The sequence below is a fragment of the Amblyomma mixtum genome, chromosome 3, assembly GCF_055824585.1.
Source record: "Amblyomma mixtum isolate Tamu chromosome 3, ASM5582458v1, whole genome shotgun sequence".
Taxonomy (NCBI): domain Eukaryota; kingdom Metazoa; phylum Arthropoda; class Arachnida; order Ixodida; family Ixodidae; genus Amblyomma; species Amblyomma mixtum.
In genome coordinates this window covers 104074557-104091427 of record NC_143014.1, presented here as the reverse complement: position 1 = coordinate 104091427, position 16871 = coordinate 104074557, and the positions used below count along the sequence as shown (strand labels likewise).

At 41.7% G+C, this 16871-nt stretch overlaps 2 protein-coding genes across 4 annotated transcripts in view; one reads left to right on the top strand and one right to left on the bottom strand.

Moving 5' to 3' along the window:
- The first annotated feature begins 3 nt into the window (after positions 1-3).
- The window catches only part of LOC149351235 (intraflagellar transport protein 74 homolog), a 29704-nt gene continuing 12836 nt past the window's right edge, over positions 4-16871 (top strand). Inside the window, exons 1-5 of one of the 2 annotated variants that reach the window (XM_089580514.1) lie at positions 4-988; positions 1565-1719; positions 6987-7107; positions 10791-10916; positions 12946-13182. In XM_089580514.1, the coding sequence (XP_089436640.1) occupies positions 488-988; positions 1565-1719; positions 6987-7107; positions 10791-10916; positions 12946-13182 (1140 nt within the window). In that variant the 5' untranslated portion in view covers positions 4-487. The remainder of the gene's footprint in view (positions 989-1564; positions 1720-6986; positions 7108-10790; positions 10917-12945; positions 13183-16871) is intronic. The other variant, XM_089580513.1, reaches the window with a different exon arrangement.
- PNKP (Polynucleotide kinase 3'-phosphatase) overlaps positions 3228-16871 on the bottom strand; it is a 46958-nt gene continuing 33314 nt past the window's right edge. For both annotated transcript variants that reach the window (XR_016290556.1, XR_016290554.1), the window contains one exon: positions 3228-3421. The gene's annotated coding sequence lies outside the window, so the exon portion shown is untranslated. The remainder of the gene's footprint in view (positions 3422-16871) is intronic.

Here is a 16871-nt window from a genome sequence, read left to right as displayed (position 1 = left end):
CCGATGGACCTTGGTGTTTCCCATGTTTCTGTGTTTACTCTGAGCATGGCTCTGAGAGACATAAATTTTGTTCTGCTGTCTAATTTCACAAGTCGCACTCTCCAGCACTTTGGTTTTTCACTTGACAATAAAAATGGATAGCGGTAGAATTTATTAGCCTTACCATTAGCAACCAGAACCGTCGAGAATCAACGCCCAAATTTAAAAGCGAATTTCAACTTTCCCTCTTGAACTTTCTTGGAGAGCGATAGCTTAAGCAGCAAGATCTTTAGGTAGTGCGCTAAACTTAATCTGGCTGCGGTTAAAAACTCTGCGATGCATGAACGATTGAGAGCTCATGTAATGGACAGTTCCTATGGCAACTGTTCGCACACACGAAACACTTTCAGGCGCGAGCTTTCTGCGGGTGTGGAAAGAGCTGTAATTAAATCCCTGCACATTAAGCTGTCAGCACTGTGCAATCTGGCTGCGTCCTAGTTCCAGGAGGATGGACTCACGACCGACAACGTCGACGTCTAATAGGCCCCCATCTCCTAGCATGCGTTCATTCACGGCAGCCACACAACGAAGCGGCCTCCTAGGTTCGGTTAGCCGCCTCAGCGGGCGACCGAGCACACGCACAGGTCCTCCAACTGCGATGCTCTCGCAGATGAACATCCTGGATCGGCCCGTGACGCAGCACGGCCTTGTAGCCCCCAAAACTGGGTTAAAATCTTCGCAGAGACAGGTCCAAGACAAAACTTATTTTATTGGCTTGCTGAGAGCAAAAATGGCTGAACTGAACGCGGAGACCAATCACCTCCAGCGCGAAAATGAAACACTTGCACAAGAGCAAGCTACTTACTCGTCGTATGAAAAGAAAGCGGAAGCTTTGGCTGCCGAGTTGAAAGAACTGCAAGGCGAAATGGCCGACTACAACCTGCTGGTGGATAAGCTGAATACAGACGCAGACATGGAAGATGTTAAGGAAGAGTACAGAGAACTTAAGGTAATGATATTTTTTTTCGCCTTACCGGCAAACCTAATTAGCCACTAAATTGACCTGTAGCATCCACAGCCGCCTGGTTCTCAATTGTAAGCCGCGTTCATTTTTTCCCCCATTCATTACTCGTTGTGTGTTTACTGTTTCATGACCATATTTTATAAGCAGTGATGAAAGTATGTAATGTTTGCTCCCTGGAGATCACGTGCTGAACAAGAATTGGTTTACAGTTTATTCCATGTACATTGCATATGTTAGCTACAATAATTTAATTATATTGCCAACAACAACCACAGGAATAGCATCTCAGGACTTCTGTTGCTATAATCAATCATGACAGAAGTAACTGCCAAGTTTTTTGTTAGTATGCATAGTTGAATATTGAGAATCGAAGTTTAGAATCGCGTATAAGAGTCAAAAGCTAATGTACTGCACTGTATGAACCAAATGTCCCATATGGACTACCCAGAGAAAACTGAACATCACTCTGCAGTATCATAAAAAGTTCAGTAATGGTACCATTTAATGGCCTTAATTATGTTTATGTGAGCTCCACATGTCATTTTTCTGCATATTTTTCAGAGCCAGAATGACCAAGAAGCAAATAGTGTAGAACTGCTTTTTGAGCAGCGGCAAGACCGTGAGCGGCAACTTCGACAGCTTGAAGAGGAAATTGAGCAAGAAAGGAACATGGCAGACAACATAATAGCAGCAATGCAACCAGACCTTCGTCACAGGTGCAGAGGGAGATGGCACGAGATGGGTTTGCTTCAGTATTTATCTTAGACTTAACAGTTTTTACTTTTGGAGCAGTTAAATTTCACGAAGGTGGCACAAGGTGAACTCAGTTGTTTATGTGAAAGAAATCTTTAAAGCTTTTAATAGCTTTTTTCCCAATTCATTAGTACCAAATTTTATTATAGCCTGTCATCAAAACATTTCACCAAAAATCCTTCCTCCTTTAATTGTGAACTCGTGTTTGACATTAAAACCTGCTTAAAAGTTCCAAAAGGATTCCTGTGGGAAATCCTCAAACATGCAAAGCATAGTGGCCCATGTTGATTAAAAAGAATCATTTGTTATCAGTGCCCTTCATTTTCAGGTAAAACCTATTTCACCCTATTCCTGCATCCCTAGCAGATTCTGAAAATTTGGGCTAAACACAAATTATAACTGAAAATGCATCATCAAGAAAATAATTTGCAATAGCACAAAGCTGAAGGTACCATATGGGTGCTAGCAGCTGTCTTGTAGGTATTCCTGAGTAGTGGTCCCAAAAATTATTTTTAATGTTTGTTATCCATGGTTTGGTGTAATCTGAAGATGTTAGAAAAGCATTTTCAGAAGTGAGAGGCAAGAACACAGGTACTGTACGGGAGTCTTACTAGCACCACAACATGAAGTTACTCACACTAACGACTGCCTGATGGCAGCAAGAAATAGGATCGAGGAATGACAGGAAGGTTCTCCAAGGCTGCTGTGTATATAAAATCACCGCTTTGGTTTTGATTGAGTGTTTTCACAGAGTACAAACAAAAGCAGGCAATATCTGATTTGGCAAAGAATTGATGTAATTTCTTGATGTAATCTGTAAACTTTATTATGTTCAAGGAACTTATGGACAAAAACATAACATTTCACGGACCGCACATAAATTAGTGCCAATATTAAATGATCAGTTTGGGATAAAATAACCAAAAAAAATCCGAATCATAAAACTTTTGTTTAATAACCCGATTTGTGCTCAAATTTGAACATGAAATATAGCACTCAGTTTTTGCCTCCCAAATTCAGAAAAAAAAATAATAAAACGAAGGGCACCATTTATTATGCACACAATGCCTATCCGCCTTCTGAGCAATGTAGACACTGAAAACAATGAAGGAAAATGGAAAAATTTACTGATTGCTGCACACAGCAAACATGAGATTGCTGTGCATCTTGTATCATCATGGTCAGATTTAAGGTGGGGTGGAAACAGGTCAAGTCAGAAATTTTCCACAGAAAAACCACATTGGTGTCAATTTTTTTCTATGAATAAAGTTCAAGAAACGCGTTGTGCAAATACGACCCCCCCCCCCCCACCATTCCCTTCCAAGAGTTGTGCATAAATCTGCCCCTGAATTTCATCAGTGTTCATAGTGCAAGATGTCCCCTTTCACTTTTTCACAGCAAGTCCTTCCTCACTGGTCAGCTTATGCAAGGCATAATGGAATGTGATTGATTGATTGACTGACTGACTGACTGACTGACTAAATCCTTTATTCAGCCAGTAATTGTGGTCTCTGGGGTCTATCCGTTTGACCAGTTTAGGCAAGGTGAAAGGGGATGTGAGTTAGGGCAATTCGCCAGAAGGCGTCTAGGGTCTTTGGGATGGTGAAGGAATTCTAGAAGCGGGTCCCAGAGGAGCTTCTGCAATTGTGGCAGATGTCATCTTGCCTGGAATAGAATGGAATATGTGTTAAGACCGAGAGCGTAGACTTGCTGCACTTCACTCACTCACTGTGTGAAAAAAGAAATGAGCCAATGGGAATTTTAAAATGCCTTTAAAATTTGCCTACAATTTCACCAAAAGCTTATCACTAATCACAGAGGTGTAAAACTGGTCACAGCAATGGCATCATCTAGTGGAAAAATGTGTACTAACACCTTGAAATAACTATCAGAACAGGAGTTACAGCCATTCTTCTGGAGCATATACCACTACCATAAAAATGTGTGTATTCAGCATTGGAGCGACAAGAGCATTTTTTTCACGCGACCAGATGCATCCTAGCTGGCTAAAAGATATGTCTATGAAAAAGGAATCAGCTCTGGAGCGTGTTGCCACATCATTACCCATTTCTTGACTGAGTCGATCCACATCTCAGATCTGGACTCCCACCCAGTCTTCCTCATCACCTAGAAACTATTTATCATCAACTTTGTCTGAGTGCCGCGTTTACAAACGGCTTATGGTACTATTTAGGATGAATGAAGAGTCTGCACTGCAACAACTACGGCTCAATTGAAACAATGCAGCACATTCTGTTTGAATGCCTGGCGTATGCTGATGAGCGTGCGTACTGTGAACATCGTATGTAGTCGACCCAAGTATCTCTAACAGTGGACTGTGTATTAGGTCCCTTAGCCCGCCTTATGCGGCAGAGACGTACGATTAATTTTTATTTGCCTGCTTAGGTGACGTTGGTCTGCTTGACAAACTCCAATACTCTGGGAGGAGTGGCGTGGCAGGGAAAGACAAGGACGAAAGAAAGAAAACACACACACTGCTCAAACTCTAATACCTTCTTGGATCTCACCATTATTCACTCTTCATGCGGTGAACTTTGGCACCCCTTTTGTAGGACAGAGTATTTCACCATTCAGTACCTTCTAACGTTACTTACTGATGCACCTCAGCCCAAAATCAATACCCATTTTGATTATTATTATTTTACTTCATTGTTTTCTTTTTATTTTTTCACTTTTTACTTTAACAATTTTTGCACCTTTCTCCTTCAATCTTTCTTTCCCCAATTCCCTTCCCCACACAGAGTAGAATGTCAGCGATTTTTACATGCCGGCTAAAATCTCTGCTTTTTATTAAAGTGTTTCTCTCTCTATATATATATGTATTAGCATTCATGGCTTCTTGTGTTTTAAAACTGCAGTAGTCAATTAACAATTTCGTGTAATGCATTTACACTCGGTATGGAACAAGGATCTGAAAGGACACCAATATGTCAACTTCATTAATAGTAAACTAGGGAAAAATGGCCGTAAAAACAAACTTGAACAAGAGGATCCATGATAGAGACAGTGCAGGAAGATGGGATTCTTGACAACAAAACAAAAAACAAAGTGAACAAGAGTTGAGGGGGAGCTTCAGTGTGCTTAGCCAACGTTTAGACAAGAGGACTTCTGTTCATCTGGGCGAAGTGTTCATCATAGCCAGGGGTTATATAGGGCCTTCGCTCCGAGGAGAAAGCCCCACTGAGGGGAGGAGGGTGTGATGCGGGAAAGGTAGTAGGATGGGGAGCGTGAACTTGAATCTGTTGTCCAGGCAGGGTGGCTGCTAAAGTGGATTAGACTGGTTGACCTGCAAAACCGTGATAAAGAAAAACGCCAGCTCAGCTGAACGAAATCCATCAGTGGGGAAGATGGAGAGATAGCTAAGTGGACTTGAAAGGCTGTGTGTCCAGGAATTGAGAGCTGCGACTGGTGGCATGGTATGTACAGGGTGGACCTAGAAAAACTGGGATAAAGCATTTGAGCAGCACAGCAGAAAGAAATACAGGGAAGTAATTAAAAAAAGAAAGGAGAGATAACAACACCAAAGGAGAGGGGAAGGAACGGCACAGAGAGGCCAGTTTCAGGGAATATTTAAAAAAGGGAGTGGGGGGGTGGGGGAAGGCACAAGAGCCATGGGTTCCTGAGAAATGACAGCAGAAGGAGCTGCAGAGCGTAAGGTAAATAATAAAACAAAAAGTGTGTGTGTGTGTGTGTGTGCAGGGGGGGGGGGTTAGGATAAAAGAAATGATAAAGAGGGGATATGAAACACTGGGAAGGTTGGTGCAGTGTGTCTGTATCTTGTGGTGTTAATTTTGCTCTCTGACCAAGTGCAAGATTTCGTTGAAGGATTACTTCAGTGCTGGAATATACCTGATAGATTCTAAGTTTTCTTTGGAGATGTTTATCCTTGTTGGTTGTAAGGTTTTAAATCTGTGAATTAGGAATGCCTCTCTGTACCTACCTTTTGCAGATTTGAAGCCTGATTGGAGATTGAATAGTTTAAAGTTCATCAGAGTTGTGAACTTGTTGATTAAAATTTTCCGAAACTGCCTTTGGGCATTCTTTCCTGTGTCAGCATGGTGGCCATTCAGTCTAGTGCTCACTGATTGTCCTGTCTCTCTGATATAACTTTTCTGACAGGAGGGATTGAAACATGTAGATGACATTTGACAACACGCAGTTGAAGCTAGTCTTCATATTGAAGATGAAGTCTCTTGCCGTGCTTCTAATAGTAGAGTAGCTTTGTAGATGTGTGAATGTCTTACACATAGGTCGAGAGCATGAGCTTATTGTCAGCAGGTTTCTTTTTTTTTCTTATAGTTTTTCTAGGTCAACCCAACCTGTACAACCACATCACCTGTTGGAGCTCCCCACTGGACGCACAGCCTTTCAAATCCACGCTCGCTATCTCTCCACCCTCCCCACCCCAGATTTCGTTCTGCTGAGCTGGTGTTTTTCATCACAGTTTTGCAGGTCAGCTGGTCTAATCCTCTTTAGGAGCCATTCTGCCTGGACAATAGATTTTCAAGCTCATGCTCCCCATCTCACCATCCCACCACCCTTCCCACATCACACCCTCCTCTCCCTCACCGGGGATTCCTCTTCAGAGCGAAGGCCCCATTTAACCAATCCTCTTGCTGACATGTTGCCTAAATACACTGAAGCCTGCACCCCCCCCCCCCCCCCCCTTCCTCCTCAACTCTTGTTCACTTTGCTTCGTGTTCAACAAGAGGAAGGAGGGATGCCACAGTCCACTAACCAAAGTTTCAACAAGAAGGCTATGTCCTCTCGTCAAAATGTTGGGCAACAGTTTTGGGCTTTCTTTCCTCTCCTTGTTCAAGTTCGTATTCAATTTCATTAATATATCTTTACTATCACTTGCTCCTGCAGTGTTCTATTCTATGAAAGTCCAGCCACAAAATTGGCACATACAAAACCGGAGAGGGTTTGTCAATGTCGTGTAAAAGCTCTGTAGATCCAAGTGATTTTGTGGTCATTCGATATTTGTGATAAGTGCATTATGACTTGAGCTAAAGCAATTTCACCTAAACACTTGCACTGTTTTATGATGGCAATTAGCCAGATGTGCACTTACAAAATGTGTAATGCCTTAAGAGGCATTTTTTCTGTTAGCTTAAAACACCAATGCTAGTCATTTTCTTACTTGCCCAGCTTACATACTGCAATATCTTTTGCATAGACTTATCTCTTTTTTTTTGCTGTTTTTTAGGTATGCTGAGCAGAAAGAAATTAACCAATCACTTGTGGACCAGCTAGATAAACTACAGCAACAACTTCAAGGTCTGCAGATGCAGAAGAGTGCCTTAGAAGATGACATTTCACTGTCTTCGGTAAGGTGTGTTATTGGTCACTACAATTTCTATGTGACATCATTGTGGCCTATTTTGCAAACGAACTAGAAGCTGCTCTGTTTGATGATGCATGCTGCATGAAGCTAAATAGGGCTGTACTTAAGTATTACAGAACACAGGAACCCTCTGAAAGGTGCACCCATATAAAAGTTTTCCATCCATTGCATAAGGTATGGATGTGGTAGCTTTAAGACACAAGTGTTTTTTTATTCATGCTTATCCACTCATGCATGTGATTGTTGAAGCATTTTATGTTGCCAATAAAAGTTTGGCTGGTCAGTCTTCTGGTAGCACTGCAACATAGTAAAACAGCTTCCTCGATTCTCTTTGAATTATTAGATAACACCAGAAAGAGTATGTTCCTTGTGTAAGGCAGGACGATGTGTACAGACATGCGGTGTTGATTATGTGTCATTATTTATCGATCACTTGGCTGCTTGTAATTCCTGTAATATGCCTTCCTGTTGGTATATTGTTTCATATATCATTTGGCTGCTTGTAGTTTCTGTAATATGCCTTCCTGTTAGTATATTGTTATGCTTTATTTATGATTCCATACTGTCTTACCTATATCTTTCTAAATTGTGATGTAGTTATTCAAAATTGATCCTGTCAGGTGCTGAAGGCTGGTCACACTTGGAGCATGCATATTTCTTAACTACACGGCGTTCCGCATTTATCTGTCCAGATTGTAAAAATTTCTCTGTGCAACCTACTGGCCTATTTGGTCTTACGCACAGACCACAGGATAGCTTAAGATAATCTGCGTTTTCCGATAAATAATTTAACACCGGAACTTGCCTGGACTGGCTGGAATTAGTGAAAAACTGCAGTCTGCGCACAGAATTTTCATTGAGGTGAGCGGAATAGCCTATTTGAAAGGCTGCGCCATCTGGTGAACTGCGAGGCAACCAATGCGCCTGCTTGAAGCTAGGGCAGGTCTCGCAGTACCCCAGATGGCGCAGCCTGTCAAATCTGCTGCTTTGCTCATCTCGACAAAAATTCTGCTTACAGGTGATTGCAGTTATTTGCTGATTCCGGACAATCCAGGCAAGTTCCAATGTTAAATCACAAAAAAACACAGACTATCATAAGCTACCTCGTGGTCTGTGGTTGAGCACAAATAGGCCAGTAGGTTGCGCAGGATAATTTTTTACAACCTGGACAGATAAATGCAACACACCATGTATGTACATTTATACCAACCATGAAGCACATATGTAGTAGCATTTAGCACATGTATTGCACTGGTGGGTCACATTGTGCACTCCTGTTGTACCACATCAATTAGGCCATTTGTGTAGTGTGGGAATGACATCTTTCAGGAAAATAAACTCAAGGGAACACTATTTGTCTATCTGATTTCATGAGAAACAGTCCGTTTATGTGCTTAGTAGAATAGCTGTGATGGATTGGCTGCTTTTTACTGCTACGCATCTTGGGAAAACAAGTGCCACACATAGGAAAAGCAAGCCCACACACTGAGGAAGGCTATATGGACCTGAACACAAAAATTGAAGACAGTGTACAGGTTGCGCATCTGTCTCCATGAGCTGTTGACTGTCCTGGTTAGCTTAGTCAATATACCAAGTTGCCTAAAGAGGTGGTCACGATCCTGGGTTTGAACCCCAAACTAGGACAGACTTTTCCTAATGTGTACCAAAATTTGAAAAAGCTGTACAGTTTTTTTTTTTGTAGCCATATGGCTGCGTTCAGATGGATGCCAAATGTAATTTCTCCCCATCCTTGAAATATTGTAATGCTGAAATAACGTCATTCCCTCATTGAGTTGGAGATTAATTTGGCCCAGCCTTGCTCTTCTCATTAGCTTAGTTGGTAAAGCGGCTGTTTTAAAGGAAGGCAGTCACTCAAGATCAGGTTCAAACTAGGACAAAATTTTCGTCTACTGTGTAAATTTGAGCATGGCTACACTTACTCAAACAGATGGTAAAGGTAATTATTCCATTGTATGATGCAGCACTACACATTCACAGAAGCCAGTTTACTTCTTCACACGAGTTCTCGAAAACCCTTCCGCTTGTATTCATGCAAAACTGTGCTGGAGTGATTTTTAGCAGCCAAAACGTACAGATACTACACCTGTGTTACTGGTTACCAGGTTTGCTTGCTCTTGCAAGGCCCTCAAAACACTTCCCGAACACAGCAGATAAACCAACCCACATGTCAGGTCAAGCACTTATCAACATCGAGTCAAATCTAAGTGCTCTATGCGGAGCAGAGGACCTACAGTCTGGCTGTGAAAATTCATTTTCCTTTTTTTGTGCTTGTTTCAAATCCTGGCCCTCTATTCATCTTCTGTACTGTTTTTTCTGCTTCTAACACATAATGGGACAGGTGGAAGCTATCAGCCATACCCCTTCTTTGTCACAAATGGTAGGTGCCAAAGGGAGCAGTGTGGCAGAGAAAGCAGGCTATGCAAATGTGGCAAGTTGCCCTACTAGACCAACAGGAATAGGCTTACATGCAGGTACACAGGAGTAAAAAGAAAACTGGGCAGAAAGTTATGGGAATCTCAGAGTGCTGGCTATAGTGCCTGTGGAATATTGGCCACAGTGGCTCACATTGCCTAGCTTCCAACACTCTGAGTGATGAGGGGAGAAAAAAGGCCTTCGAGTTGCTGAGGGCAATTTGCAATCTTTCATGACTGTGTGAACAAAGTGTCTTTGTAAAGTTCCTGCAGTGGGCGATTCTACAGTTGGCATCCTTTCATGTGCGTCATATTTTTCAATTTTAATAAATGGTGTTTCTGGACTGCATTAAAGGGTTGTGGCACACCAGGCAGCCAAGTTTTCTCATATAAAATTGTTTGCCAGTGAAAGGTTGCATGGCGTTTCATCAGCTTTTGCTGCTAACAACATCAAATGTCCATCACAAATGCATCAAGTAACCATCACATGACATGTGATGACACCTTATGACTAACTGCTGAAATAGCCTTCCACTGTGACTCAGTGGCTATGACATTCCGCTGCTGAGTCCAAGATCGCATGATTTGAGATAGCTGCTTTTCGATGGAGGTGAATTGCAAAAATCCTGGTTTTTTGTTTGATGTCGATGCACATTAAAGAACCACAGGTGGCCACAAATTAACCCACAGCCCTCCACTGCAGCATCCCCTTAGTCTGCATGCAGCTGCTAATAAATGCATAGCACCATCTAACTATTAAAATGAGTACACAGGTGGTCCAAGTATATTATTTATATAAGTGCACTTTATTAAAAAATTTCCAGTGAAACTTGGATGACAGAAAACATAGCATGAATGCGATGGGGAATCTTTATGCATGTAGTTGTTGTCATTTCTGTTTCATTTGTGTGCATGTGTTTATGCAAATGCAGTCCCTTACATAGTTGAAAATAGTTATTTTCTCTGCTCTCCTTTCTTACTATCCCTCTTGTATTTATTTCATCCTATCTATCACCCTTCTTAGCTCCTTTATTTTCACCAGTGTCCAAGCAACAAGTGGCAGTTTCCATGGCTGGCAAACATCTTTTGGTTTTCTTTTTGGTATTGATTTAATAAAAAAAAAAACAACCACTGCCACCACATTATGCACGTATTTACCTTACGTTGTTGTGAGGTCAGTGCATACAAAACATCTGATGGTGAGCACAAAACTGACATTTCCTTGGTGACGCAGGTAAAGCAGGAAGCAGTGAAGTTGTATGAGCGATTGAGAGAGCTTGGAGAGAAGAAAGCAGCCTTGGAGGAGGAGCAGAAACAACGTGGCACCCCAGCCCAAGAAAGGGAGCGACTGCTGGCTCAGGTGCGCCCAAGTATGGTGTTGTATCCTTGTATAAACATCATAGATCACAGTCACTGCATTCCAGTTCCACTCGCGCAGATTACCTGTTGTGAGCGTGATGTGTAGACATGAAAATGTCCAAGAGGAAGGTGAAAATTAAGTATGCTAACTTACTATGCAATGAATGCTTTCATTTAGTGTGAAAATAAGCTCAAGAAGACTACACTGTAGTCTTTTGAATACACTTGTCAGGCATCAGTTTTTATCTGCTGTTCTTCATACTGTCACTTACCTAGGCAGAGTCAATAGAGAAGGGTAGAAATTTTAATGGCTGTAGGAACTAAATCAAATGTCTCTAGCACTCAGTGGATTGCTCCTGCCAAGCTAGCTGGGGGAATTGAGTAAAAATATTTCGTGTTGTATTTTGATGTCCTCAGATCTAAGCTGGCTGGAACTGGTGAGCTTGTAGTAATTGCTACAATTGTGATGCAGTTTTTAATTGTATGTAATATAGTTGCATATTTATGTATGTGGAGATACAGCAGGTGGTGGCCTGCTATGATGCCAGCTTTGTTGGTGCATGTGATTTTCATGTGGTGTTATGTATTTTTGAGTGAGTTTACGTGCAGCTCCTTGCTTGAAACCAAGGTCTTGAAGCAAAAATTATGTTCCAGCAAATTACTTGAGACTTTGTGGTGCATATAATGAATGGACCCTACTGATTTTCTGAAAGCCTATATGCTATGCAGTCAGCGAAACCTATAACCTATGTCCCAAAAATTTCATGTTGCCGCTGCTTCAAGAAATTGTAAATTTGTATTTGAGTTTACGCGTGTTGCCATTTAGCACCTGCAGAAAGATTCAAATCCACAGGTTCAAAATTTATGCATTTCCTTTACTGCCTGGGGAGAACTTACAGTGTAAAGGATGTGGTTCTGAAAAAAGCACTAATGGGTGTTTTGTTCGATGTTGTAAAACTGCAATGAAACTCTAGTAACAAGAAAATTGTTGGTAACTTCAGGTGAATATTTGGATAATGACAAAATAAAATATATTACAGCCAATTTGCATAGTTAATCAGATGCGAAGTAGGTGCGCTAGCGCTGCTTACCCCTGCTATACTTTTATAAGTGATGCAAAGTGCACCGGCGTTCTGTGAGGCTGCTCCACCTTCTCATCGGCTAAGACACGTGACGCGGCGTCACCACCGCCACTTTCACACCTCAAGCTCATGAAGAGAGAGAGAGAGAGCAGGGGCAGCTAGCACAAAGCAAATAAGGCAGTCTTAGTCCCAGTCTAGTCTTATTCGTGGTGTAAAACCTCTCTTGGTTTTGAGAAAAAGAAAGGTGCATAGTGCGCCACGAACGCCGACTAAAACACTGAGTTACCAGGCTTTTAGTTGGCGTTTGTGGTGTGCTTGAGGTGTCCACCGACAAAGTGAACTAGCCATGCACCTTTCCTTTTCTCAAAATCAAGGGAGGCGCAAGCTGGCCCAGGCTTCGGACAACCATCGGTGAAATCCGTGATTGTGACTAGAAGTGCAACGCACTAAAATATGCTTCTACTTGCATGAAATGGCCTCCAAAACAAGTGCACAAGCTTTACTCTTTATCAAGTTTATTCTTCAGTTTTCTTTTGTTAACTATATGGCTGTGCTTGGGTAGATGCTAATGAGTAATTACTCCCTTATTTTGAGCTTTATTATTGCAGAAAATTTTTGTTCCTCAAAAGCTCAGTCGTGTCGAGCTGGCACACCTTGTGTACATGTGTCATTTATCAGTTTCCGTGATAGTACATGATACACTTTTGCATTATTTGTGGTGCACTTTGTACAAAAGTGACCAACTGACAGTAGTCAGATTGTATGCTGTTTCCTAGGGGGCTGCTTCCACCAAGCTTGCTAGGCTTGCAAGACAATGGACAGCAGCGCAGTATGAAGAAAAAATGTTGCAGAGCCACTGGGGAGATTTGCAATGTTGAATGCTAGCATGGTCGCTCAGCAGGAGCTGTGCAGAGAGTGTTAGTATTTTATTAATGCCAAGGGTTGCAGGTTAAAGAAGACAACAGTGAGCTGTCAAGCATGGAGAGGCAAGCATCTGAGGCACGGGAGCGCCTGGGAAAACTGCAAGAGGAACTGGCTCAGCTTGACCAGGAGTTGGAGGAGCATAATGGAGAGCGACGTGCAAAGTATCGGGAGCTCCGCAAACGTGAGGAAACCATGGATGCTTTCCTCGAGAGCTTTGAAGGAGCACGTCACGATGAACTCAAGCGCCAAGAGAAACTTCAGGTTTGGCAGCTATGCACCGCACTGTTCTTTCTTATTTGCCTACCAACTCCTAAATTGTAGTTGATAGGTTTTTTTGATTGGGCTGCACCTCCCATACAAGTTAAGACACTTCTGTACTCTGAAATATGGTATTATTGAGTAGCATTTGAACACTTAGCTAGGGGTTTTGTAGGGGTTCTGTGAAGGTGATGTTGGTCCAGATTTTCATGATGCCCTTTTATTGCAATGGTTCTTTGTCACATTTCTTTATGGTGTGGTTTTATTTGTACACCTTAGTGCAAAAGTGATTCTGGGTCTAGCAAACTTTTTGAAGCCAAAAACACTCTGAACGCATTTTGTAAGTTGGCTGCACAAAGAAAGGCCTAAAAATGCTGTTGAGGTAATGTGCATATACTGGTGCAGTGGCTACAATGGTGGCTTTTACTGCTCCACTACTTTTACTCTGACAGCAGAATGGATAGATTTACAATGAAGGCACATATAGTGCCACCACCCCACTGCCGAGAGATCTCCAAAGTTACTGCATCATTAGCACTGAGCAAGGCCACCTAATCTAATACTGTTATGGCATGAAACCACAGTGCTGCACAAAAGTTTGCTTGAACAAGAGCAGGTACAGCTGTTGGCAGTCAGTCTCTTTTTTTTTCCATTATTTACTCATGCATAAACACCATTGGCTTGGATAACTGGACGATGGACTTTAAAAAAATGGCGGAAAATTTAGTGTAGTTAGCCCAAGTGTGAATATGGTGCACTAGCACTTTGGTTTTCACTTTGGTTTCACTTCATTATGTACTGCCCTATTATAACTCTAATGATGACCACCTGGCACTCTAATCATATCTTCATCTTATTAATGACTGGTGCAACACATGGTTAATGATCCTTAATGTATCAAAGTGCAGAACCATCTCATTAAGTCACAAGCGTAATAATTCTGTCACGTATCCCATTACAAATACCTAAAGGTTAACCTTTCTTCAGATCTTTCATGGTCCTTCCATATCACATTCATATGCGCTATCACCTCAGTCTTTAAGGTACGTATGCCGGAATCTCAGAACTTCTCCTACAAATCTAGGTAAACAAGCTTACCTTACTTTTAATGTGAAAGCGCATTACTATAGTACCATTACGAGAAAAGCCGGCGGCACGTGTGTGTGCGTGCATGCGTGCGTGTGCGCATGTGTACTCAAGATGGTACAGAAAATTCCAACAGTGGGAAGCAAAACAGGGTGACATCATCAAGCAGCCGTATGACACACACAGCAAGCCGAGCACTGCCATTTCAGACAATCATATACATGTCGTTCATTTATATATGCTCCCCACTGGCCGGCCTCAGTATGGCGCCAGTTTTCCCGACGACAATCGTACCAAAATTGTGATGCGGCTTTTTGTCGTAGTGTTCCAGGTGGTGTCATACAATTTCTCATTGCATATAGCTTACATACACTTGGAGGTAAGCTTGCGACAGGGATTCGAACCGACGACATATGCACCTTCAATTATATGCCTTCCCAGACTCTTTACCTCTTCCCTTAAGGCACAGTTGAGGTGTCCACCAAGATGTGAGACAGTTACTGCGCCATTTCCTTTCCTCAAAAACCAATTTTTGTATCGTATCTAAATTGTGGTGAAACCGTTTGTCATACATTGTTCCGGGTGGTATAATACACACGCGTGTTTGTGTGGAGAGGGGTCAATGCACCCAGGGACAGTAATGCTTTTTCATTCCCACACGTAAGCAGTCCTAGTGTCTCTGCCGAATTTTTTTTTCATCCACACCTTGAGCTTGCTTTCCCCATTTGGTCTCTCTATCATAGCAACATGGTCACCATGTTAGAATCCATCGAAAACAGAGCTGCACGAAACTATAACTGCCGTTCATGTGTCACTCAAATTAAAAACTTCAAATAGATCATGTTTGCTTCACCTCGATGTTCCATCTCGTACAACTAAAAGATTGCACAATCACCTCAGTTTTACATAGATCTTTGGTGACCCATTAGCTTTCAATTCATTGGCACTTCTTGGGCAACAAGCCCAAACCACAAGTCTGGCACTTCTTCAGGTCATCAGAATATATAATGACCTACCAGACAACATCCTTCTCTGTCTCATGCAGATTCATTCCACCATCAACTCATCACACATTTTACTGTTGCTGTCGCTTAACGTGCCTTCATCCGCATCTTTTTATTTTCTTTGTTGCTTTGCTGCAGCTGTGAAGTGCCATGTTGATGCTATTTTGTACTTACGTTATTCTTTTATGCTTTTCATTTAATTTTTTTTCCATATTTGTAGTATTTTGCTCACCACATCTTAAATTATTATTATTATTAGTGGTTTATTCTTAATAAAATAAAAACGGACGGAGATGTTTCTAGCTGTGGCACCTGCCATCAAAGCCTGAAGCACCTGAGCTGCAGCTAGTGGGAAAAAAAAGGGAAAGGGAGAGTACAGGGAGGACGAAAGAAAAAGGGGAATGATTTAAATAAAGAACAGGGGTAGGGTGACACTGTACACAGTATATAAAATATACAGTGATATCCTGAACTGTACTATATCATGATTCGTTTGTTTACGCACTAATAATTACATGAGCCACATGCATTTTATTTTATTGGTGTCCTTTAACCTGTATTGCATATTTCTCTTTCTTATTTCCCCGTCATTTGTTTTCCTCCTCTGTATTCAAGTCATGTGTTCAAATATTTTTGACTATGTATTGCTTTTTTTTTTCTCATTCTGTATTGCTTATTCTGTTTGCAAATGCACTGCTTGAAATTTGATGCTTCCTTACACAATGCCCTATGGGCCTGTAAGGTATTTCAAATAAATAAACATGACCACTAATCTAGTCATACTTTGTGGCCACATATGTGGCCATTGGAATTTAGAGGGTAAACTTTGGTTGTTCAGGGTTAGTAATGAATTTGCTTTGTTTAAATTATCCTTGGACTCCTCTGTATATGCCCTGTCCTTTGTTGAAAGGTGGAAGAGTTCTCTTCTGCCAATATTTGCACCCTGAAAAGTTTTGCAATAAACTTAAGTTAACTCTGGATTATCCCCACCAACTTGCATTTCTCAAAAGAAACAGAAATTGTTAACAGAAATTTCTTTTTAACCATTCCTAGTTATCTAATTGTTTGACTTTTGTGACCACCAGCATGTATTCACTTCAGAGTAAGTTCTAAAACAACAGGTCAGAACACAGTTCTCAAGGCACGTGTGTCATTTCAGTATGCTGCCCATGGCTATGTGCTATGCCAGCTTAAAGGGACACTGAGGACACAGAGAAGTTGGCCTGTATGGACAGAGCACCGGTTTGAATCGCAAAGAGACCACTCTCACCGGAAACGGAACTTTTATAAGCTAGAAAAGGCTAAACAATAAAATACAGGCGTCGTCATTACCGATCGATTTCACAAGCAAGATGTGCGCTTCGATACTAATTTTTGGACGTGGATCCAAGAGCCTAAGCAACGCCGTCGTTCACTTCAAAACGGTGGCAACCCGTCCTTTTTGGTAAGGAGGTCACGAGTCTGAATCGACTGGCAAAAAGATTTTTAAACCCAATTTTTTCACCAATAAATGCATCTTTTGCTGCTGGACAAACGTCAACATCGCCATAAGGAGTCACGGAACCAATTTTTACTGAGAACAGTAATTTAATGGAAACATAG